We start from the raw sequence: 25,090 nt of genomic DNA, 5'->3' as shown, positions 1-25,090 counted from the left end.
TACCAGGCTTCCTTCTGGTATTGCCTCTAATATGGCCATGAATAGCAGGATTTTCAAAACTAGGGCCCTACCAAATTCATGGCCATGAAAAACATGTCATGGGGCGCAAAATCCGGTCTTCTGTGTGCTTTTACCTTATACTATACAGATTTCACAGGGGAGACCAGCGTTTCTCAAACTGGGGGTCCTGACCCAAAAGGGAGTTGGGGGGTGAGAGCGTCAAGATTTTTTTTAAGGGGGTCATGGTATTGCCACCCTTCCTTCTGCACTGCCTTCAGTGCGGGGCAGCTGGAGAGTGGCGGCTGTTAGCTGGGCGCCCAGCTCTGAAGGCAGCGCAGAAGGAAGGATGCAATACCATACCATGCCACCCTTATTTCTGAGCTGCTGCTCTCCAGCTGCTTAGCTCTGAAGGCAGCTCCGCCACCAGCAGCAGTGCAGACATAAGGGTAGGAGTACCGTAACCCCCCTAATAATAACCTTGTGACACCCCCCCCACACACCTTCTTTTTGGGTCAGGACCCCTACAATTACAACACCATGAAATTTCAGATTTAAACAGCTGAAATCATGAAATTTACAATTTTTTAAATCCTATGACCATGAACTTGACCAAAATGGACTGTGAATTTGGTAAGGCTCTACTCATAACCACATGTAATACCTGTACAAGTCAGAATGTGGAGTAGAAGCTGTAGCTCAGAATATCCTTTTTTACTTGGTTTCAGTCCAAACCTTCAAGTAGTGGTTTGCATCCAATGCATATTTCACTTCTGGCAATTCTATCGGTTTTAAAAAGGAAAGGGACAACATATAAGTGACTTAAGGCAGAAGAGTCTGGCACAAATGCAGCCCTTTTTAATAGGAGGGATCCCCTCACTTACGTCATTAGAACCAGGTGTTTTTATGTATCCTCTGACTCGCAGGATAGGACTCCTCTCCAAAACTCTGCCAATTTGTTCCTTCCATCATCTCCTCTGACATTCTCAGCACTAGTCCAGCAAGAGAGCAGGAAAACAGATTTTTGGGAACATAGGGCTAATCCTACAAGACACTGAATACCTTTATTTGTGGTACCACTCAAGACATGTTAGTCAGTCATTTTTCAGACAATCAAGAAACAGTAGTCCTGGCCTGAGGAGTTCACAGGAGAGAAGTAGAAAACTCCTAACAAGAACAAAAGGATTTTCTATACAAATCAACAAGATTCACTGCAGGAATGTCAAGGGTACTCACTTTCTCGGCAGCCACTTAGCATGTTGCAGCATTTGGCCCCAGAGGCCCACTCACTTATTAGTATCTTAATATTGGTAGGTCTCTGAGGTGGCACATGAGTGTTTAATATGCAAAGAATGATAGTCAATAAAGACAGCTCTAGAATTTCGCTGAACTCAGTGTTTTATTGTTATGTGATTATTGCTTAGTTATGCTTTGACACAATGTAGCTTTAGGATAAATTGGCTCCTACTACATACTTAAAAACGGTGTAACATCTTACAGTTCATACGATTGGCACTTACCAGAAATTGGCAGAAATTTGTCACGGTAACCAGATTAAAAAAAGAAAAAGATAAAATGTTTACATCCTTTATTGTTGGCAGGTGAATATTTCTTGTGCAAGGAACAGAAAGTAACTAATGCATCCCCTGCAAAAATATATAAAAGTTATAGCAGATCAATCCCTTATTCACAAAAGTCCTCTGGATTTGGAACATTCACAATCAAAGTGCACAATAAAGCCCTCGTCTCCTTCATCAAAGTAACGTTGTGTGGACTGGGTATTTTGGGGTGGGGGAGAGGAGACACCACAAGCCTTTTTCCTGGCTCTCACCAGTAGGGGTAGTATTTGCTTTCAAATTTTCATCAAAACTGACAGTTTCTGGATTTATCAATCCCAGTGATTAATAAATCCTTGGCGCTGATTAAAATTCAAGGGGAGTCATTTCAAATAAATTGACACCTACAGTTGTGGGGCTGCTTTGCTTCAGTGACCTTTTATCTGTGAAGAGTGAAATCTCTCCATAAGGTAAGTGATTCAACAGTAAACCCAAAGTAGCAGTCCCTGAGGATTGTCTCCTTCATATCATTCAGCAGACTTGTTTCACAATGTGTGTAGATGGCCTGTAAAACAATCGGTCCCAAGGTGGCTGCCTTTTAATCTCCCAAGTAGAGCTGCAGATCACGCGCTGAATTATTTCTGTTCCTCTTCTGCAGACAGGGTAAATAAATCAGAATGCTTGAGGGATCAGTTCTGTTAAAGCTGGACCAAGTGCACCACCTTGTGTTAGTCCTGGAGATCAGCAGAAATACTTCTATGCCTCTTCAATTACTGCAGGTGCCCCAAAGTAGGCTATGCTGTCTTCTGTCAGTGCATCAGTACCCATGGTGCCATATGACTGCTGCTCTTTCTGAGCCAGTGCTGTCCTTTCTGTAGGATGACTAAGCAAGACCCGTGGGAGATACACCTGAAATTGCAAACATTTGGAGTTTTATTATTTAGTCTCTAGTATACTTTTAAAATATTGGGATAATTTATTATTTAAAATCTTTCCCCCCAAAATGCCTCCTTTTTACTTTTATGTTCCCCCAACTCTGTCCCCTTCATCTTAAAATTGCCCTTTGTCCCTCAAAATAAATTCCCTAGTGCAAAACTCAAGTGTGCCTGCATATCACATGGGCTCTCGCACACTGAGGTATCTGTATTCACCCAAACAGTATTTCAAAACCCAGTGCAAATAAAGTCTTGTGGTCATGTTTTGGTGACGTGGCACTGAAACTCTGCTGTGCACATCACACCTCTCAGTCTCCAAGCAGTGTGATTGCACAGTCAGCATTCAAATGCAACTAATCTTCTAGTGTTTGGTGTGAGACCCAGCTAATCAGAACACAACACAGTAGCTATTGGAAGTAAAGGGTATTTAAAATCTCTCTCCCTTATTCTTATCAGGCTTAAGTCAGAAGGTATATTTAGAGCAACCCTTTCAAATAGGTAAGCGCAGTGTTCTGATCATCTGACCCTCGAGTCAGCTAATACCTACCCTGACACCATTCAGACTAGTAATCTCCTACACAAGCCCTCTTCTGGGCAGGGTCAGGAGTTTGTTTTCCTTGAAAGGGTAAAAAATACTTTTTGCTAAGGGCTTACAGCAGATCTTGGAGCTGCTTCTGCATCAGCGTCACTTCCTCTTCCACTTGGCAATTCTATCTATATAAAGACAGTAAGGAGAAAGTATTAACCTGGTAAATCAATCAGTTACATGGAACTGATCATAAACATCAGGTTATTAGTGAACAGATTTAGCACAATGTCCCATTATATATTACACTGAAACCTCAGCTGCTGCCTGTGCTCCTCCAAAGCTTCCCACTTCGTACCTGCCTCCCATACTGCTCTTCATTCCTCCAGCGCTCCCCTCTCTCCCTCCCCTTGTGTGCAAAACAACCTGCCTCTTTACTTAGCAGCATGTTTTCATCATCTTATAGGACTGAACCCCTTGTGGACAGATCCTGCTCCTACTGAAGTAAACAGGAATTTTGCCATTTGCTTCCCTGGGATTAGTTTGTGAAGTGCCAAGCACAGTACAAATGCTAGTGGTTATTTCCCCAATACATTCAATAGGAGTTTACCTTGTAATTCAGTGGGCTCAGGTACTTGAAGCAGACAAAACAACTATAAGCGAAACAAACAACAATTGTGATGCTGACAACTAGGAACGTAAAGAGGGTCGTGGGAGCTTTAAAACCTTAAAAAACAAACAGAATACAAAATGGAATGTCATAAGTGGTTCAAGTAGGTAAAAGCAACAAAAACAAATCACACTGATCACAAATAGCATATCTGAGAAGAACGCTCACTCTCTGGAGAATGGAACAAAATAGAAGAAAAACCCTACAGAGGAAAAAAAAAATAGCTAATAAAGCACCATGTGGGACACACTGATTTCATGACCTACTCATTACATACAGCACAATAGAAGGATCTTTTCCTGACCCTTATATAGAGGAGCTCTCTAAGTCCACGTCTTAACCTGTAAGACCTTCCCCGCTTTCTCTCTCCCATCCTCAGAAGCCCCATATTTCAGGCATAATCCTTAGGGTACTAGACAGCTGCTTTCAGTGCCAGTCAATACCATCTGAGCATTCACAGCAACCGTTGTGGAGTGATACAAACCACTCTCCTGAGCCACATGAGCTGCTGTCACTGCACTCTCAGCTACTGCTGCACTAGAGATCAAAACTCCAAGACTAAGAATGTGAGCAATCTGGAGCAGGGACCATCCTTCTAAGAAAGTGCTTAGCTCACAGTGGGTGCAATCCTAAGTCAACAAACAGGATCAAACTCAGGTACCCTGCATGGCAGGGCAGATCATCACACCAACAGATAATTTGATCAATCAGCATTTAGCTTCCGAGTTGCAAAACAAGACAATCATATATTTTTAACTATTAGCCAGTGCATATTGTGGGCATTTGCCTTCCTCTGAAACATCAGGAATAGGCCTTTGCTAGAAGCAGGATACTGGCCCTTTAACAGATACACTACTTTAACAGTAATTACAGTGTCATAAGTGGTTATGTCAAGGGAATGGAATCTCACAATATTTTCTATCCCCAACCCAAAGGGAGAAGTTGGGGGAAGAAAAAAGATGCTGAATCTTCTCCACAGCACCAAAAGCTTCAAGTGCATCATGAGTAACAAAACCCCCAAACAACCTCCAATAATGTTCTAGGTGCCCAAAACTCAAGCCACCAACTTCCCCCAGCAACTCTGTTAATAAAACAAGTTTGTGGCACAATGAACATTTATAATTTGAGGCCAATGTGAGTGGGGATCAGTGAGAGAATGTGTCAGCTAACAGCTTAAAAGTTAAATGTAATAGAATCGTAGGACTGGAAGGGACCTTGAGAGGTCATCTAGTCCAGTCCCCTGCACTCAGGACTAAGTATTATCTAGACCATTCTTGACAGGTGTTCGTCTACCTTGCCCTCCGCTATTACCTCCTGTTAGAGGATCTCAAAGTACTGTGAAGACGGTAAGCCTTGCAATATCCCCACGAAGCAGGTAAGGATTATTATCCCTGTCTTAAAAATGCACAGCTAGAGGCTCAGAGAGGTTAAGAAACTTCCCACATGACTTTAGACAAGTTAGTGACAGAGCTGGGAGCAGAATCCTGGTCCCTCTGCTTTAACCACAAGATCATAGAGCCATATTTCAAGCTTATCACTGATAGATAACCCTTACCTAGTCGCAAAAATGAAAAAAAATAGAGCCAAAACAGACAGAGGATCGGAGCTGCAAGGGCCTGATTCACAGCTGCAAAGTGGATCTTCTTCTCCAGTTTAGCAGGGAGAAATGCATAGTAAAGATTGTGGCGATCAACCATATGCTTCAGCAGTATATATATTAAACCTGAAGAAGAGGATAGAGCCAGAGACAGGTTACTGAAAACTGTGATTAAAAAAAAAAAAAAAAAAATCACAAATTGGCAGGAAGACCCAGACATATGTGATACCCAAAACTACTTTTAATTTTTTTAAATGACTATTTCAAGTCAACTGTGTCCCTATACAAGTCAAGACGTTCCAAGTTCCAGTGGCAACTAAGAATTGCAACACTGTATGCAGTAGTCCCCTCGCATCTCTGCAATATGGAGCACAGAGAATTCAGAGACAAAACTGTCTTAAATCTATTTTTGTGGGTTTAGGCCAGATCTTACATTTCCCACTGCCATTTAATAGATCTGAAGTTTATTTCACAAACTTTCCCCTGAGAAAATAGCTTTACTTTTATGTTAATTTGTGACCTAGAGTAATGACATGTTTGTGTAGCTGTATTTGTTCTGTTCCTATCAGCATTCTGCTGGTGTGGGCTTCAGAATTCCATCTAGCCTTTTTTTTCCTTTTATTATTCATCTAGGACATAAAAACATTCATAGATGCCAGGGCCAGAAGGTGCAACTTTGTGATCTGGTTGGAACTGTGTTTATTTTTATGTTGTATTTTATCTGTTTTGATGGAACTCTGGGGTGAGATTTTCGTAAGTGCCTAAGGGATTTAGCAGCACAAATCCCATTGAAAGTTTGGCTACTTTGCTGAACTGCTTTGGCTGAAAGTCACACGTAGACATCCTCTCCGAGAGCCTGGGAGCACAGCGGCAAGCAGGAATGAAAGCTAAGCTAATACGGTTGCAAAGCATGGTGCTCAACCTTTTCAATTGAAAATTCCATCCTTAACTGTTAAAGCTGTACAGAAGTCAGAGTTAATGTATTAACTCAAGCTGTAGAAATATAATTACCATCATATATCGTAGTGCTTTTCAGCTTCCAAACACCGTACAGACATTAATTCACCCCAACACCACATTGTGAGGTTGCATATTGCCCTATTTTTCACATGGCAGAGCAGGTGTGTGTTTTGGTCCAAAGACACAGAAAGTCACTATCAGAGCTAAGAACTCAGGAATTTCTGTTTCCTGGTCACTTGTTCAGCCCAAACCTCTCCCTTCCCTGGGCACACAACTCATTGGCAACTTACCAAATGGGACAATAATGGGGCATGTAATGCTATAGGCCATGATGACGGTGAATACACACAACATCCAGGCATACATTGCTCCAAACTCATACTCAAATGCTTGATGCTAGGGAAAAAACAAACATAAATGTTAGCTTTCCAAGGATTAAACTAGAGTCACAAAGGGAACAATTAAGTTTGCCCCTTCCTTATTCTCTCCTCACAACAGAGGGACGAGTTTGTTTTTTTCTGAGACACCCAGACAAACTAGTTACAGATGCACAAGTGATATATAAAATTAATTACATGCTTTCAGCATTGTTGTATGCAGTGTTGTAGCCACGTTGGACCCAGGATACAAGAGAAAGAAGTTGAAAGCTTACACAGGACACGCTTGCAGCAAACTGATATTTCTGTCAAGAGAATTCCTCAAGGAGCCTGCCTTCAGTCTCCTCCTTAAATTCAGCTACAGGGAAAAGCTATGTCCAACCACAGGGCAAAAAATCATTGAGCCTGTGCTGCCAGAACTTTGATCTCTATAGCGATGATCGTTTAACCTCTGTGGTGCTGTGTGTGTTGGCTTTCAGAGCAGGCAGCGCTCGAGAGGTTCAGAGGTTGCAGTTTGGCTTGGTAAATATCCCCAGTGTTTGAGTGGTTAGCTGAACCTCTCAGGCTGGAACCCTAGTACAGAGAGCCCCTCTCACACCCTCAGAGCACAGCAGAGATTAACAGAAGTGAAAGTTAACGAGCTAACCTTTTTCAAACCTCCAAAGAGATCAATTTCATATGAAGTTTTGAGGAAATAGGGAAGAAAGTGGTGGTTAAGGGTGAGTTTAAACTAAGCCTGTTTGCCAACTCCCTAATTAAAGTTCTCATTTTGAGGTGGTGTGGAGACTGAGGACCTGATTTTCAGTCCCCAGGTAAGGACGAATGGGCCCTGAATGGCTTGTTTTAATCAGGGATGGGCTCAAGCTGTACAGTCTCCTAAATATCCACACTGTGCTGCTCAGAGAGGGGACATGTACCTGTTAGTTTGAGCAAAAGAAAGGCCACAAGGAATGACCATAGATGATAATTAGCAGCTGTGAAGGAAGAGGGCACATACTGTTCCTGGGTAAGGACTTGTTGTTTCTTATAGGCTTCTTAGGATTTTATTGCCCCTATGCTATTGAGAGGAGCTCTTATACCTGTTTAATGTTTTTCCTTTCAGCAGGGGACTTGGCCATTATCATGCGTATGGTGTAGAGGATGAGGCCAGGCAAGCGCAGTAGCTCCATCCCATTGCCAATGAAAGCTGAGGCAATCACATAGTTCACAAAGAAGGCTCCCTGGTCAGGCAAGAAGACACATCTACAAGGAAACAGAGTCAGTGACTGGAAGGCAGAGGGTTTGCAATGGGAACAGGTTACATTTGGAAATAGCTCTTCTTCAGAACAAACACTGCAAAGCTTTACAAAAGATGGTTGCAAAATCTTTGATGCAGTGGTTTAATTACAAGTGCCAACTGCTGAATTCTCTACATGCCGTAGTAAGGGCATATTTTGTAGGATGCCATCAAACATGAATCCATAAGAATATAAACAGCATCTGAAATTACACTAAGTTGAAAAGACAATACAGTAGAATCTGGTAGGTGGCTTATATTGGATGAGGGAGTCATTTGATACCTTAAGTTACTGTTGGCGGCACGAGGTTAGACTAGTGGTTTCTTTCAGCAGAGAAGCCTTAAATATTTGTTTTGCAAACGTGCCTACGAGCCCTAGTCATTGACCAGGATCCCATTGTGCTAGGCACTATACAAAAACGGAACCAAAAAAACAGCCACTGCCCAACATCTGCAAATGTTGATCTTCGATACCACTATGCCAAACAACAACATGAAGATTTCTTCTCTTCTAAATCAATTTCTGTAACAACAAGATCTTAGTGCGGTTCTAGGGAAGATGCCTGTTCCAATGATATGGCACAACCTTCAACGTATTGTCTCACTGTGCTCTCTCCCTGTCCCCATCTGTTTGTTGCATCCATCTTCTGTCTTATACTTCGATTGTAAGCTTCTCGGGGTGGGGACTCTCTCTTTGTTACGTGTTTCTCCACAGTGCCCAGTACAAAGGGGCTCTGATCCATGACTCCTCTTCCTAATTATCTAGAAGGAGCTCACATCCCACCATTCATTCTGAATCCCCACATTATACTATAGAGCATCCATAATGACGCCCATTCATTATGCACTAAAAAAGGTTAGTTGGCAAAAAGACTACACTGAAATATCAGAGGGTAGCTAATACTTACTCCAACCTGACTGTAGAATCAGCCGACTCTCTGTCAAACAGCCAACGGAAGAAAAAATCAAGACTGGAAGAAAGATAGTTAATATCATTCACTCTCCATAGTTCAGCACAGTGGTAACAAAAACCAACCAAACAAGCTCTTCTAAAATGGAGAGACTTTTAACTATATAAACTGCAGTTTACTCTAACCTATTGTAATGACTGAACATTATTCGGTCAAAGGTGAGAAGGGAGACTTGGAATCCAATAAAATGGAAGTGTTTCATTTAATGTTCATGTTACTAAGTTTTATCTTCAGCAGACACTGTGTCGGAGGCAGACATCCACAGCGCCCAGGGATACAGCCAGATGGGTGTTACAGGAGCAAAGGTGGTGGGGAACGAAAAAGATAATTTTGTGGCTAAAGCACAAGAGTGGGAGTCAGGAGGTCTGGATTCTTAGCTCTGCCACTGACTTTCTATGTGACCCTCAGTGCCTTAACCATTTAATCTCTCAATGCCTTATATTTCTTATCTACGGAAAGCAGCTGGAAATACTTTCCAACCTCACAGGGGATTTGTGAGGCCTAATTCCCTACGTGCTTGTCAGTGCTTTGAGATCCTCATATGAAAGGCAATTTAGGGTATTATGGCTACAAAACACAGATTAAAAAAACAACAACAAAAAGCAGTTACACATCTCTAGGGGAGCTGTTTAAAAAAACAGAGCAGACCAACTCCAATTATAAAATATTCAAACTTTAAGATACAAGAACAAGGTCAATACCTGGTCAGACCAAGGGAAGGCAAAATCAACACCATGAAGATCAAAAAAATGTATACTTTATGCATCATTATTCTGTTTTCTCCAGACCTACCAAAGAGGAAAAGGTTATTGAATAAGAGACCGTTATTGCTAAACACAAGCTTTCATCCTCTTCCAACTCCACTAGTTCTTCTGTCATAAGCGGAGGAATCTATAATGTTTTCTGAACACAAACTAGTTTAGTTATTTTTGAATTTCCCTCCAACTCTTAGTTCAGCTAAGTGAAGTCTCCAAGTATTTTCCCCTTCTCACCTCCAATAAATATATCTTTACATGGACTATAACACTATTTCTTAAGGACCTTGGCTGTAAAATGTCAGCTGCTGTGAGAAGTCTGAGTGCCCTTCACTGAGAGAAGAGTGTCCAAGGGCCACCAATGTATCTATAAACCTGACCCAAGCAGGCCCATGTCTCTCTTTATGGAGACATGGAAGTTGTTTCTGATCATTGATCCAGATCATAGCTGGATTAGTGATACCACAGACCTCCACCACAGGTATGTAGACTTGAGACACCTGTCATCTGGATATTCAAGGCTAGTCTCCAAACACATGTGATGCTCACAGCCTCTTGGTTGCTCATATTCAATCTCGTGTTTCAGACAGCATTGTGCCAGTTTCACTAGGGCACTGTGCCAAAACATCACAGATTTAGATGGGCTGCTTGACCAAAACAGTTAGTGTCATCTCTTCTGAGACAACATGGTTTTTATCTAAGAAACATCAGTTACAAATGTTATGGGCAAAGGCAGAACAGGAGATTGTTAACTTTGCTCCTATCCATGACAAGCCTCAGATGCAAGTACATCAAGAAATCTGGTGGGCCCAGGTCCATTAGAGCTCCATCTACCAAAAGCAAGAACCCTGCATTTCCCTTAGTACCACTGCAGCCCAGTATGTGTAATCTTAGTGTTCTACGTCAATGTCCCCAAGAACGCTCATTTAAGACAAATATATGTGACACTCAGTAAGGATGATTTTTCACATACAGATCTAGGGGAAGGTAGTACATTTGTAATTCAGACTAGTCTGTGACAGGTCACCAGTGTCTGTACTCAGAGGTCCAAACAAGCTGTATAGAGTTTGCTTCTGAATGACAGAGATTCTGCCAGTCAAGCACTGAGTTTCTCTGTTAAATAGAGGCCTTGCCAAAAAAAGAAAGAGGGGGGCCCCCCGACAGGGGACAAAAAAAACCAAAACAAACAAACAAGACAAGGCTGGGTGCTATTCATTGGATCTACTACAAAACAGGGAAAATTCCTTGACTGTTTATCAAGAAGACCTATTAGACTGTGGAATAATCTGCCAATGGCTAAAGCTCTCGACAGAGGATAGACTTCCCTGTACTGGGCAAGGAATGGACTAGACAGGGCTTAATAGGTCTTTTCCAGCTATAATTTTTATGAATTTTACCCATTTTCTCCAGTTTTCCCAGCGACTCACTTTATGGGACAAGGTTAAAAAGAAAGGAAAATCGATTGCTTACTTTGTCCAGTGGGATTCCAATAACGTTGAGTAGTACACAATTGTTGGTAGCAGAGATGAAAAGGACCACAGGAGGAGCGTTGGGAAGAACTGACTAACAATAGGATTCTTTATAAAAAAAAAAAAAAAAAAAATTAAAAAAAAGTAAAGACAGGTGCAAATATTCTAATACCATTGTGGCTGAAGAATAGATGCTGCAGAAATTAGTTTTTATAGGTAAGCAAACCATTTATATTAGAGCTGGACTTAGGAAACTATGTTCTGATACAGATTAGGGTTCAGTTAGCATTCAGAGTTTGGGTACAAGGCAAAACCAGAGCTAGTGTTTGAGGTTAGATTCCAAGATACTGAAATCTCACAGTTCATGTGAAATTTCAGCTGGAACTGAACTGGAACCAGATGTAGATACCTTCCTGGTTTTGGATCCAACTTGAACCAAAACGTAAGACTGAAGTTTTATTTTAGAGTTTCAGATTGGAGTTGTCATCCCCACACACACATAATTCTAAACTTTAAAAGGAGTTTGGATTGGAGGTTCTGTTTTTTGGTCCAAGTTACTATATTTTAAGTTATATAGTTCATGTAAAATAAAAATGTATCTTAAGTAATTAAAATTTATGATCACAAAGTTTCAAGTGAACAGATTTCAGGCTAAGCCTTATCAAGAAACATCAACAACAACAAAAACAAATTATGAGGACATAGTTTTTTAAAATCTGCATCAGTTTCAGCCCTTGCTGGGGATTTGAACTGGTTGAGATCGACTAACACATAGACATGGATGCTTCTCAATTGGTGTAAATTGGTGTAACTCCACTGGCTTCAGCTTACACCAGCTGATAATGTTGTCCATACGGTCTTAGTGTAAGGACACATCATCCTTGCCAGCTCACTTCCTTGTTCACTTTCTAACACATTTTGATATTGGTAAAAAGAAAAGGAGTACTTGTGGCACCTTAGAGACTAACAAATTTATTTGAGCGTAAGCTTTCGTGAGCGGCTGTAGCTCACGAAAGCTTATGCTCAAATAAATTTGTTAGTCTCTAAGGTGCCACAAGTACTCCTTTTCTTTTTGCGAATACAGACTAACACGGCTGCGACTCTAAAACCTTTGATATTGGTGTAATGCTAAACTCAAAAACAAGTGATACTCACATTAAGGTAATGAATAGGTTTGGTGACATTGAACTTGTCCATGGTGGAGATGATTATGGAAGGAGTAGTCAGAAAAAACAGCACAATAAAAAGGAGCAAATTAATGCAAAACCATCTAAACCACCACCTTAGCCCATGCACTGAAAAATTGTTCCTGTCAAGCAAAAGGACAGAAAAGAAAACAAAACAATCAGTAAGTCTTTTGCTGGTGCACAGATATTCAAACTGTCAAGTGACAGGTGATTTTTTTAAAAAAATTGGGCTTTTCATAGAACTAGAAATCATAGTACAAAAACACAGAAATTCACTAACCAAGCCCAAATTGCCACCAGTTATTAATTAGTAAATGAAAAATTAGCATAATTGCATGGGCTGGACTGCTGGAGAGTCACTTTTTATCCCTATGTAATCAATAAAATGAAGCCAAATTAAAAACCTTTTCCAGTTTGGGCTTTCTTTGGGGTGTTTTAATAGATGGAATTTTCTCCAGGTTTTATAAAACCAAATTGATATCACTGAAAGATCAGTTCCTTACAACAATTTGCAACAGAACATCTAGCTGAAGACAATAAATGAGGTATTCATGTTTGAAGTATTGCGGAGTTTTTAGGAATTCTAAACAGCAGGCCCAGTGGGACCACCGGTCAAGTACCAATAGCGATGTCTAAGTGTCTTTAAGATGCTCAGCTGCTATGGTGATGGGGCCATATCAGCAACTAAGTAGATAATTGGTAATGTCTTAAATGTCCTAAGTTTTTCTATTTTATAGCATGAACACCAACTAAAAGTAAAATCCATTCTTGCCCTATGGTCTCTCCAAATGTCATTTCTTTCCTTGCCATAAGATATAGCTTTTGTAGTTTGACTTATGTTCATATTTTAAACAACAGAAAAGTAAACATGGCATCATAAGAAAAGCCTAAAGTGTTAAAGAAACATAATTGGTAATGTGGTGGAGGAATGGAGGTGGGAAGGAAAAACGGTAGCCCCTTTTCCTTGGATGATGAAGTAAAGTGCACTTTCACCAAAATAAAACAGAATTAGAAAGCCTTTCAGCACTTGAGAATCACTTAGCCCACCACTAAAATGCAGCCACCTCTGGGATGAAATGGTATTGCTGTTTGCCAGAACACAGCTACAATACACAGGGAGTTTAACACAGGAAGTGATATTCTGCCTACTCAAATTCCTCCTGGCGTTTAATTCTGGAATCTGATCTAGAAATTGTGGATCTGTAACGACTATAAAAGTTGAGAGCTTAGTTTTATGTATTACCTAACATGGCACATGCAACACCATGTCTGAAGTCAGTCACAGTAGCATTGTCTAGTGGTTAGAGGTGGTGGAATCTCCTTCCTTAGAAAGTTTTTAAGGTCAGGCTTGACAAAACCCTGGCTGGGATGATTTAATTGGGGATCGGTCCTGCTTTCAGCAGGGGGTTGGACTAGATGACCTCCTGAGGTCCCTTCCAACCCTGATATTCTATGATTCTAGAACAGAGGTCTGGGAGACTGGAACACCCGAGTTCTAGTCTCAGCTCCAACAATGACTCACTGTACAGACATGAGTAAGTACTTGACCTCTGTGCCTCATCCTGTCCTTCTAGGAAAATACCTCCCTACCTCACAATGGTGTTAGGGGTTTTCTTTCTGAAATGCTAGGTGTAGGGCCCTACCAAATTCACGGCCCATTTTGGTCAATATCACAGTCACAGGATTTGTAAAATCTTAAATTTCATGATTTCAGTTGTTTAAATCTGAAATTTCACAGTGTTGTAACTGTAGGAATCCTGACCCAAAAGGAGTTGTTGGGGGGGGGGGGGGGGGGGTCATGGTACTGCTACCCTTACTTCTGAGCTGCTGCTGCTGGTGATGCTGGGCAGCTGGAGAGCGGTGGCTGCTGGCCAGGAGCCCAGCTCTGAAGGCAGAGCCACTGCCAGCAGCAGCAGCAGCACAGAAATAAGGATGGCCTGGTATGGTATTGCCACCCTTACTTCTGCGCTGCTGCCTTCAGAGCTTGGCCCTCAGTCAACAGCTGCCACTCTCCAGCCACCCAGCTCTGATGGCAGCAGCGCAGGAGTAAGGGTATTGCCATCCTTACTTCTGTGCTGCTGCTTGTGGGGTGCTGCTTTCAGAGCTGGGCACCAGGCCACCAGCTGCTGCTCTCCAGCTACCCAGCTCTGAAGTCAGCACAGAATTAAGAGTGGCAATACTGCGACCCCCCCTAAAATAACCTTGCAACCCCCATGCAACTCCCTTTTGGGTCAGACCCCAATTTGAGAAATGCTGGTCTCCCCCCGTGAAATCTGGTCTTTTGTGTGCTTTTACCCTGTATTATACAGATTTCACGGGGGAGAGACCAGATTTCATAGTTCATCATGCGTTTTTCATGGCCGTGAATTTGGTAGGGCCCTAGCTACATGAGTGCTTCCCACCAACATCACCACTGCTGACTCAGAGGGAAGAATATCACCTACTTAACCAGCAGTGTAACTATCTGCAGTACTGAGGCATTCCTTGGGGGTCTCCAATCCGAGTACTGACTAAACCTGACCCTGCTCACTGTAGCTTACCAGAATTGCGTAATTCACAGGTCAAGGTACCATGGTTTCAAAAATAAAAGGTAAAAACTACACCGTTAAATTATAAGAAGCTAGAATCTGTATTTTATCCTGATGGTAGAATTGCAGTTATGGAGAAAATAAACCTCTGGAGTACCAAAAGTCAGATGGAACAACACTGCATTTTTAAATGGATGCTCCAATATTAAAGAGGATTCTAACATTGAAAAGAATCACAAGTTAAAAGGGAGCAGACTACTGTATTTAATAAGGATATTTTGCAATAAATCATGGTTCAACACTTCTACGGTATTATGAATAAATATGTTATCGAAAACTCCCTGTGATTTTGTGGTGGACAGTGAGGAAGTCACAAAAAATCAGTGTCTCATAATTAAAGTTAAGATTTTGTCAAGGATATTTTTAGTTAAAGCCACGGACAATAAAGAAAAATCCAGGGAAGCCCTTGACCTGTCCGTGGCTTTTACTAAAAATATCCTTGACAAAATGGGGAGCTCAACTGTGGGGTCCCCACACCCCTCAGACAGCTGTGGGGTCCCCATACTGCCTGCAGAGGCTGGGCAGGGGTTCTCCTGCTGCCTGCAGCGGCCGGGAGCTTCAGGGGGACCCACGCTGCCACTCCTGAGCTGCAGCCAGAAGCTGGGGGGTACCCCCCTGCCGCCCATGAGCTGGGGCTGAATTCACAGAGGTCACTGGAAGTCACGGATTCCACGACCTCCATGAAAAAATCTGTAACCTGCATTATGAGTAAGGCTACATCACATGCAAGCCACTTGCACGGTAACTGGAAAGATTTCACTGATCTTTGGTGTACCGCTCTAGCTTTTGAATATGACAGGAAGGGAAGAAAAAGCAATTCAGCACCATTTGCTTATTTTCAACTCCCCCCCTCCCCACAAGTGGCACATAATGCTGGAAAATTTACTGATAGCAATAAGATTCTAAAAGAATGTTTCAGTGTACAGTGGGTTCAGCTATTGCTAAAATGTGGCAGCTAATACTAGAAGTCAGATACTTTTATAATACTCAGCACTAATACAGGGCTTTTTCATCCACACATCTCACAAAAACAAGTATGTATTATCCCCATTTTCCATATGAAAAAGCTGAGGCACAGGTGTTAAGGGGACGATTTTCAGAGATGCTGAGTGACCACAGCTCTCATTGATTTCAATTGTCCCTGAAGTCAATAGAAGATATGAGTACACACAACCTCTGAAAAATATCAGGTCATAAATGGACTTGCCTAGGTCAACTAAGCATTTCAGTGTTAGAGCTGGCAACAGGACCCAGATATCCCGACTCCCAGGGTTGTGTTCAATCCACGAAACCACAAGTGTTCAGTGTGACAATGGTTCAAATTCTCAATATCTGGGCAAAAAATAATTTTCTTCTGGGGAGAAAAATAACCCAACCCCTCTAACTCCAAATTTATGTTCTGGATTATAAATTGATGTAAAGTGATCAAGAATTTTACCAACAAATATTCTCTGGATAGGTGGCATATGTAACATTCCAGTTTAAAGTGCAGAGTTCTTTGCTGTAGGCTGATGGTTGAGGTTCCCCTTTACATTTAAAACTCTGGCATTTGCAGGCATTGAAGTCTTTCAGAATACTGCAATAAAGAAAAAACAATGTAGTTTTACAGCTGGAAATGTCACATGTTTAAGCAGGGAGATTGCCACTAAAGGGAAAGGCTTTTATCACACCCTCTTGAGACAGTATTTTGGACTTCACCATCATGTCACACATACATATAATAGTCATCATTTAAACAAAAAGAAAAGGAGTACTTGTGGCACCTTAGAGACTAACAAATTTATTAGAGCATAAGCTTTCCTGGGCTACAGCCCACTTCATCGGATGCATAGAATGGAACATCTAGTAAGAAAATATCTATATCTATACACACACACACAGATAAGTTGGAAGTTGCCATACAAACTGTGAGCGTCTAATTAGTTAAGATGAGCTATTATCAGCAGGAGAAAAAACCTTTTGTAGTGATAATCAAGATGGCCCATTTAGACAGTTCACAAGAAGGTGTGAGGATACTTAATTTAGGGAAATAGATTCAATATGTGGAATGACCCAACTGTCTAAATGGGCCATCTTGATTATCACTACAAAAGGTTTTTTCTCCTGCTGATAATAGCTCATCTTAACTAATTAGATGCTCACAGTTTGTATGGCAACTTCCAACTTATCTGTGTGTGTGTGTGTGTGTATATACACACACACACACCACACACACCTTCTTACTAGATGTTCCATTCTATGCATCCGATGAAGTGGGCTGTAGCCCACGAAAGCTTATGCTCTAATAAATTTGATAGTCTCTAAGGTGCCACAAGTACTCCTGTTCTTTTTGCGGATACAGACTAACATGGCTGCTACTCTGAAACATATACAAATATCAACTAGGGAAAGAGGGATTTTTTCCTTACGGCAATAATAGTATTGCCATAAAACTTCCACATCCTGCAGCAAAAGATATTTAATTAGTGACTGCTCTTGTTCTCGTTTTAACAATGCAAGCATCATCTGAAGTAAAATTTAGTATCCTCAGTATGTGATGCCCAAGCATCATGATGAGGAAGCTTCCACATTAAAATGAATCAAAGCATCTTAATCCTGGCTTGCAACACCTTTGCTATTCCACTACTGTTTTCTCTGGAGCAGTGACTGCCATTGGTACTCAACTGCCTGGTCATTTGATGTGGAACTCTTATTCACATATAATATAACCCAGGTTCCAGAAGAAAAAGTCCATTGCATCGACTCAAAACTAAATGAAACCACCAAACAGACTGCAACATCTTTTTCAGTTCCTCTTGGTAGCGCTAATCAGAAATTCAAGTACAAGCTCCCTGACACCTCAAATTCCCACAAGAAACCCCACATCCTACACCTCTTCAAACCCACATTCAAGACCAGCTTTACAGCATGACCTGAAAGTCAAGAGATTATGGATATTTTGACAAAAGGGGGCATGAATGTCAAAGCTGAGGGGCCTACAGAGAATGCTTTGTGGTCCTATAGGAACCACATTTTTATAAAATAAAGACCTTGATCTCCTTCCTTAATCCTCTTCAAGAGCCTTTAATAAGAGACAGGCAGACAGCTAATAGCCCACTAAGAACAATGGGACTAAATAAATTTTCCCTACCAATGACCCAATTCAGCAATGCTGAGCATGATCACTCCCACTGAACTCAATGGGAGTTGAGGGTGCTTAGCAACTTCCAGGATCAGGTCAATAAATATCTATAGCTATAGTAAACGTCAAGCATATATTGAGTTAGAAAATGTAAGTTGCAGAGCTGAACTATGAGGGTTGAGCAGTGTGCTGCAAACAGAAGGGATTTTGAAAGAACACGAAGTTGTGTCAAGTAACCCTCTCTCCTTTCATCACAGATAGTAGTAACATCGTTACTTAACAGTATCATATTCAGCCTTTTGCCTAACACCGGCCATTGTACGTTTCTGTATCTTTAGGGCTCTCTGAATTGAGTTTATTCATCATCCCAGTAATCTAGATATTAATAACTAAAAAGAAAGCAAAGTTGCTATGTATGTAAATTTATACAAATATATACTTTAGCACCCTGCATTGGTGCAAAGTTCACTGAAGTCCTATTTATCTACAGAACAGATGTAAGACAGCCAGCACAAAAATCTCCATGCTACCCTATCAATGTTCCACACCCCTAGTGTGCAGGGTGTACCTACAAAAGACAGGATAGTTTGGTGTCTATGGCCAATTCAATTGCTGACTTCTCCTTTGTTGAAGCTACTAACAAGGGTGCTAGTTTGCACTACTGTGATGGTGGTTTGGTGACTGGGTCATCTGCTTACTAGAAAATGAACGGAGATCAGTAACTTATTTCTCATAAACCACCTATTTGGGTCCAAAATTCACTTAGATTGGAATTCAGATTAGATGAAAGGCTCTTTATCCCATGAAGTCCCAGACCCATCCAGTTCCTTGCTAGGCTGATTTCTAATTCAAAGTCTGGGGACTATGTGCATCTCTGGGAAAGCATACAAGTTAGCAAAATAAACCAAATTGAGAAAGTGGATGAAGAAAGAGAAACTGACTTAGGTGTACAAGTTACACAAGTAAGGGCTTGCTCAATCATAACTATGGTGTTCACAAAACAAAAAGATATACTACACAAAACTTACTATGTTGCCATGGATTTCTCCTGGAACGTTACGAAAGCCATTCCCAGTGGGCTATCATGAACAGTTTGTTCCTCTTTCAAGTACTCCTCCAGCAGCTTATTTGTCACTTGGGTATAGTAATCTATAGCATCTACCTGTTGGAAAATTGATTCCTGTTACATATCTATACCAAATGGCTCATACATTCATCAAACACAAGCTCCACAAACTGCAGTCCCTCCTCCCATTCCATGGATTACAAATCACATTGTGGTGTGGAATAAAAACAGGAAGTTTTTCTTGCACTATAGTGAGGTACCAGCAAGACCACACTTCAAATGTTCTTGGCAATTCTAGTTGCCACTTGCCAGGACGGATGTTGCAGAAATTGAAACATGCAACAAAGACGATGATAAATTCTTTGCACAAATCAGGAAGTTTCCTGTAAGCTTTGCCATGTTTTTGTTGCAGTTTTACATTGTTCTGGCTAATAACTCAGTGATAGAAACTATCCCTTACCCTTTCACATCCTCTGATTTCACAACAGCAGAACTGACCAAATGGCTTTGGGTTGATTCGGACCTGCCTGCCATTCTTCTCATGCAGGTGCGTAAAATACATCAGACTTTTTTCTGCCTTTTTTCTGGATTAAAAAAATACATATATAAGATTTTGCAATGGAACAGTAGATTCATAATAACAAACCTAAGGAGAGTATAATCCTGGGAGAAACAAAGTTAGCCCAAGGATTGATAAAGAAACGTCGTATGAATAGATGAGACAAGGAATAAACCTACACTCCCTTCTTCCTTCTCCCACCCCCCAAAAATAAATAAAATCTCCACATAAAACATTCTGGCTGCTGCTTTTACGTCGTTTGTACAAACAACAGGGTTCTCTTCAGTTCTTTATTTTCACTAAAATAAGAGCGTCTTCTGTAATACTAGTTCTTATTTTCAGAATTATTTCAGAATTACGGTTAATTTAGAATGCCAGACCAGATCTAATCTAGAACTGCCTGCACTGCACTCAGGACATTCACTATAGATTACCCTGGGTTCACTGTATTTAACAAATTCCTTCTTAAAATACTAAGTACCAAGGAATAGAATTTTGTGGTGCAGGGCAAGAGTCAAAGTCTCGCCTTGAACTATGTGCCAGATTTTGGAAAGATACTTCAAGGATGTAGCTATTTTTTCCCCCCCCCTTTTGCTTTATTTATTTATTTATTTATTTATTTTTTAAAAAAACAGTATGACTTCTGTTCTAGTTTTCTCACCCAGCTACAAGTTTCAATGGATTCAGCACTGCTTATCCATTGAAAGTGCTGGATCCATTGAGTTTTCAGTATACACAAGTTTAAATAAAGTTACACTCTTCCAGACCAGGGCTACCTCAGCGAACCTTTCCACAAAACCAAGGTGTCTGGAGGACAATCTGGCTTTTGTTACTGAGTGTAACCCCTTCTGCGTGTGCGTAGCCTCACTGTGCTGGGAACCAGAGTCCCAAAGTTAATAATTCAAAACTAAGGTTTCGTATCTTGACAATCACTATACTGCTGTGTCAAATCACCAAGTCAGCACAACTCATTCATGTGAGGCATGTAGCACCTACTGGATAGGCAAAACCAGAAGCAAAACCCCCAGTTCTGAATGCCCCCGAGCAGTCTTTAAATTCAGATCTGAATTCACCTGGTCAGGTTCATCTCTGGCATCTACAAGCTTTCTGGTATATTTTCAATAAAGCTTAGCATTGTTTCTATAGAACTATAATAAACATAGCTAGAATATAAACACAGGTAACCTTTCATTGTGCAAACTGGTAAGCCTAGCTACATCATAACACAGCTGGACCTCTAGCACTTTACAGGTCGGATACGCAGCTCTGAAAAGGAAGAGAGACATGTTAGAAGAGAGTGGACTCTATGGAGAATGTCTCATAAGGTTATCACTGATTTCTAATTAACGTCAGAATCAATCATTTAGCTTCCAACACAAACTCCAGACAAACAGATATGGGAGAACTGGAAACAGTTGCTGTAATTTAATTTACAGTGATTATGATTAACAGGACACAAACTGCTCTGCTTTCAAGCAAAGGCCAGATGAAAGCATGAAAAAAATTAGTGTGAATATGCAGCCACTTCCTTGGCATTAAAATTAAAAACAACTAACTTTTCTTTTCCCTTTGAAAAGCTGACAATTTGCATTCTATCCTCTGAATCTGAAAAAAACAGATTAATAAAATTTTTCCAGAGATGGAAATTCAGGTTTTAAATAGCTTAAAAACAAGGAGAGGTCTAGTTTGGATAGTTAAAACTGCCATGACATTGCTTTAAATCCCTTTCCCTACACACACTAGTTCTTGCCTTACATGAAGTGGTTTTCTATAGCCTCCTTCTCTGCATTTTTGGGAAGGCCAGTTATAAACAGTGTGCGCCTGACCTGTAGAAGAAAAAAACTCTCAGTTTCTCACAACAACCAGAAGGAAGAGAGCCCAAAGGAACATGGGCTGGGGGCGGAAACTATGACACAGCACATCAAAATATCTTTACTAAATAAACAAACAGAATGGAAAACAGAAGACCAACTTCTGACTTCAGTGGGTGTTGCATCCACTTATAACAGCTCTGAATTTGGCCCTATATTGGCAACAGGCCAAAACAAAATCTCAGGTGTGTTTTTATTCCTCTTGTGATTTACTCTACCTGGTCTTTCTGGCTGTGATTAGAACCTATTATATTAGAGCGTTTACCTTTTATGGATTCATTCACATCTATTGACATTTTGGCAGAGTGGGAAAGTATTTTTGTATTTGATTTTTCAGCATTTTCCCCTTCAAACGTGCTGCATATTTCTCTGAGTAAATGAACTTACTGTGTTTTCCTCTTTATACTTGATGTACATGGTGTGATGTCTCATGAAGACAAGAGTCAAAATCAGGTAAACAACAGCAAAAACAGTGTGCAACCAAAGAAGATTGTTGCTGTGGAACATAACATTTAAGAATATTAGAAGTGAATAGAATTTAGAGCCACATTTGCATGGGTAACTATTAAAATGCTATTAAGAATACAACAGTTCATCAGGCATTAGGGTAGGAAAACTGGTCTCTGATTGGCTGATGGGTGGTTTTGCCTATGCAGGTATCTGATCTAACCATGTGACTTACCAGCCCATTATTTAGAAACAGCAGCTCTCCAAAGAATGCAACTATTCTAGGAGCTCCACATTTTTTGGGTAGCCTTTGAGCATATGCTTTCTTGTCCAGCTGTGTTTTTGCACACTTTAACATACATCTGATTTATAGATAACTTTTCTGTAGATATTATAATTCACTGCATTAAGTAACTAGCTGAATTCTCCATGGCCCCAATTCTTACCCAAATCTAAAACATGATTTTGGTTGACCAGAAGAATTGAGAGAAACAGAATGACTTATGGTCTGTATTAGGTTAATAACTGACCATTTGAGGAAAGATGAGTGAAATGGAATGAAGTGAAAAAATAATACACATAATAATATACGTATCTAACGTAACAGCATATGCCACCTTAACTCTGCTGAACTCCCTTACCGTCTGTGTTTGTCAGCCTCTCTTTCAAAACTTACATAACAAAATGTGTATTGTCAACAATCTGCTTATCTGTAATAGGATCAGTAATTAAAATATGGTTTCAAAGCCTCTATTTGAAGACGGATAAGACAGATTTCTATACTTTAAACTTTTTTAAATACCCATTTATAAGTATTATGTTGCTTAAAAAATATAACAAGTTGTCAATTACCCTAGCTGGACATTTTAGGAATGGGATTTTTTTTTTAAGATGAGATTAATACATAATAGAATTATGTATGTGTTTAGTCATCCAACTATTTTTATGGCATTTCTGCAAATGCATGACTGATTTTAATAGTCTTCTCAAGAGAGACAGGCACATAAGTTTGGGGTAAGAAAGAATTTTAATTAATTAAACCATACATTCTATTAAAACTGTGAGATCAAAACAATACTGACAAGTATAGTCTCTTCTAGTGTGGAAATTTCTGCCAACAACATTGCTACATCAACATCTATTATTCAAGGGAAGTATATGGTCTAGTAAAAGCAGATTGTAGAAACCAGGACTCCAGGTTTCTCTTTCCCGCACCTTAACTGTCTTGCTATGTAGCCTCAAGTGAGTCGCATAACTTCTGTTTCAGTTTATACACCCATAATATAGCAATAAATAATAATACCATCACCATGCATGTTGTAAAACGTAATTAATATTTTTAGGACCAAGGAAAGCCTCAGAAAGGCATAATATTTCTAGCAAATATAAAATATAATCTAATACTTTCCAACATTTACTTACCCAGTTTGTAAATTTGCTATAGTTGTTCTCCCAAAACTATAAGGATCTTTATCTAAAAAAAGGACAACACATGGTATATTTATCTGGTGCAGCATTCATATGAAAAGTGTAAGGAAATAAAATAAACTTCAAAAAGAAATGTATTTATGTTTATTGTTAATGTTCATCACATTTAATGTTAATAAATATTCAAAATAAGACAGATACTTAATGCTGGCCTAACCATGGTTTTATTTTAAAATGGAGTAAAAGAAGAAGAGATATTGCATTCAGCCTGCAAAGGGAAACAGCAGCTAATTTTTTAACATTTGGACGTTGGATATCTACAGGTTTGCAAAAAAAAAAAAAAAAATCTGTTGGGGACTAGTCCAATTTCCCACCTTTACTGATGTTTTACCTCAAATATTTGTTCAAATTACAGAAACTTATTATTTCTACAACTGTACTGACAGCATCGCTAATCATGATAACAAGGAAGTAGACAATCCAAAGAAACTCTCATTTGTCAGGGAAAAGAAAGAAAAAAAGAGTAATAGCATTTCTGGAATACAAAAAATACAACCCCATGACTAAGGCTCCGTGTTTGTCACAGAAATCATGGATTCTGTGACATTCCGTGACCTCCATGGACTTCTGTAGCAGCCTGATGTGGCTGGCCCAGGAGCTGCCTGAGCAGCTCAGGCAGCCCCTAAGCCAGTTGCAATGGCTGCTGCTGGGACAGTCTCGGGCCACTCAGCCCTCCAGTAGCAGGAGTTTGGGTGTGGGGGAAGGCTCAGGGCTGGGGACTGGGGTACAGGGCAGGGGAGAGCTCCCTGGAAGGACAACAGGAACTCCCCTTCCCCTAGCTCCATGTGCTGCCTCCACCCGCAGGCACCACCCCCCCAGCTCCCATTGGCCACGGTTCCCAATCAATGGGAGCTGAAGAACCGGGATTTGGGGCCGAGTGGAGACATGTGGAGGTAGGAGCTGGGTATGGAGCCTGCCTCAGCCCCATCAACCTGCACCCACGGTGTCGCCCACCCAGGCCATGACTTCGTACCCACCCCCCTAAGCACCCACGGCGCCCCCAGGTCTCCCCCGCTCCAAGTTTTAGTCAGGAGTATATAGTAAAAGTCATAGACAAAAATTCACAGCCCGTGAATTTTTGTTCACTGCCTGTGACCTGTCCATGACTTTTACTAAAAATACCTGTGACTAAAACGTAGCTTTACCCATGACCTTCCACCACAGGTTGGATAAAGTACTTAATCACATCACAAGGTTAGCTACTCTCTAAACCACCAGAGCAAAAAGCACCAGGAACATACAAAAGTGACAAATTTTTGTCCACCTAGTATGCTACACATTGTGGCTACTCAGAACTTAATGTAGCAGCATGACCAGAACTTGATCCTCCTATTCCAAAAAGGACAGGCCCCCTGCCACTTGAGCTAAAAGAGAATCTCTGTCAGCAGTAGAGGGCCTGACACAGTTGAGCAGTTCCAACTCCACCCAATGGAGGGCAGTAGTGTGCATGCACATACACAAACACACCCATATTACAACATGTTTGTTGAGGCATACAAACATAGAATTGCTACACAAGAACAGGGAAATAAACCATGTCGGCTGTCATCCTATTTCTGACAGTGGCCTTTGCCAGATGCATCTAGCTGCATAGTATTACACTGCAGACTGGTGGACTACGTTTATCCAGTTTATCACAATAGGAGGTATCCTGAGAGCTCTGACAGTAACACA

General features: G+C 40.7%; 1 protein-coding gene across 9 annotated transcripts in view; it reads right to left on the bottom strand.

Annotated features, from left to right (window-relative positions):
* Positions 1-1,377: 1,377 nt before the first annotated feature.
* The window catches only part of TMEM63A (transmembrane protein 63A), a 39,368-nt gene continuing 15,655 nt past the window's right edge, over positions 1,378-25,090 (bottom strand). For 7 of the 9 annotated variants that reach the window (XM_037895631.2, XM_037895628.2, XM_043543565.1 and 4 more), the window contains 17 exons: positions 23,351-23,402; positions 21,869-21,977; positions 21,366-21,436; positions 20,796-20,876; positions 19,512-19,635; positions 19,014-19,147; positions 16,303-16,440; positions 12,245-12,398; positions 11,091-11,197; positions 9,567-9,653; positions 8,803-8,865; positions 7,698-7,860; positions 6,532-6,637; positions 5,240-5,407; positions 3,625-3,740; positions 3,143-3,202; positions 1,378-2,462 (listed from right to left, as the gene is read on the bottom strand). In XM_037895631.2, the coding sequence (XP_037751559.1) occupies positions 2,310-2,462; positions 3,143-3,202; positions 3,625-3,740; positions 5,240-5,407; positions 6,532-6,637; positions 7,698-7,860; positions 8,803-8,865; positions 9,567-9,653; positions 11,091-11,197; positions 12,245-12,398; positions 16,303-16,440; positions 19,014-19,147; positions 19,512-19,635; positions 20,796-20,876; positions 21,366-21,436; positions 21,869-21,977; positions 23,351-23,402 (1,886 nt within the window). In that variant the 3' untranslated portion in view covers positions 1,378-2,309. The remainder of the gene's footprint in view (positions 2,463-3,142; positions 3,203-3,624; positions 3,741-5,239; positions 5,408-6,531; positions 6,638-7,697; positions 7,861-8,802; positions 8,866-9,566; positions 9,654-11,090; positions 11,198-12,244; positions 12,399-16,302; positions 16,441-19,013; positions 19,148-19,511; positions 19,636-20,795; positions 20,877-21,365; positions 21,437-21,868; positions 21,978-23,350; positions 23,403-25,090) is intronic. The other 2 variants (XM_037895632.2, XM_043543568.1) reach the window with 1 other exon arrangement.

Source organism: Chelonia mydas, chromosome 3, assembly GCF_015237465.2.
Source record: "Chelonia mydas isolate rCheMyd1 chromosome 3, rCheMyd1.pri.v2, whole genome shotgun sequence".
NCBI lineage: Eukaryota > Metazoa > Chordata > Testudines > Cheloniidae > Chelonia > Chelonia mydas.
Note: the sequence above shows the minus strand (reverse complement) of the source record. Positions and strands in the feature narration are given on the sequence as shown.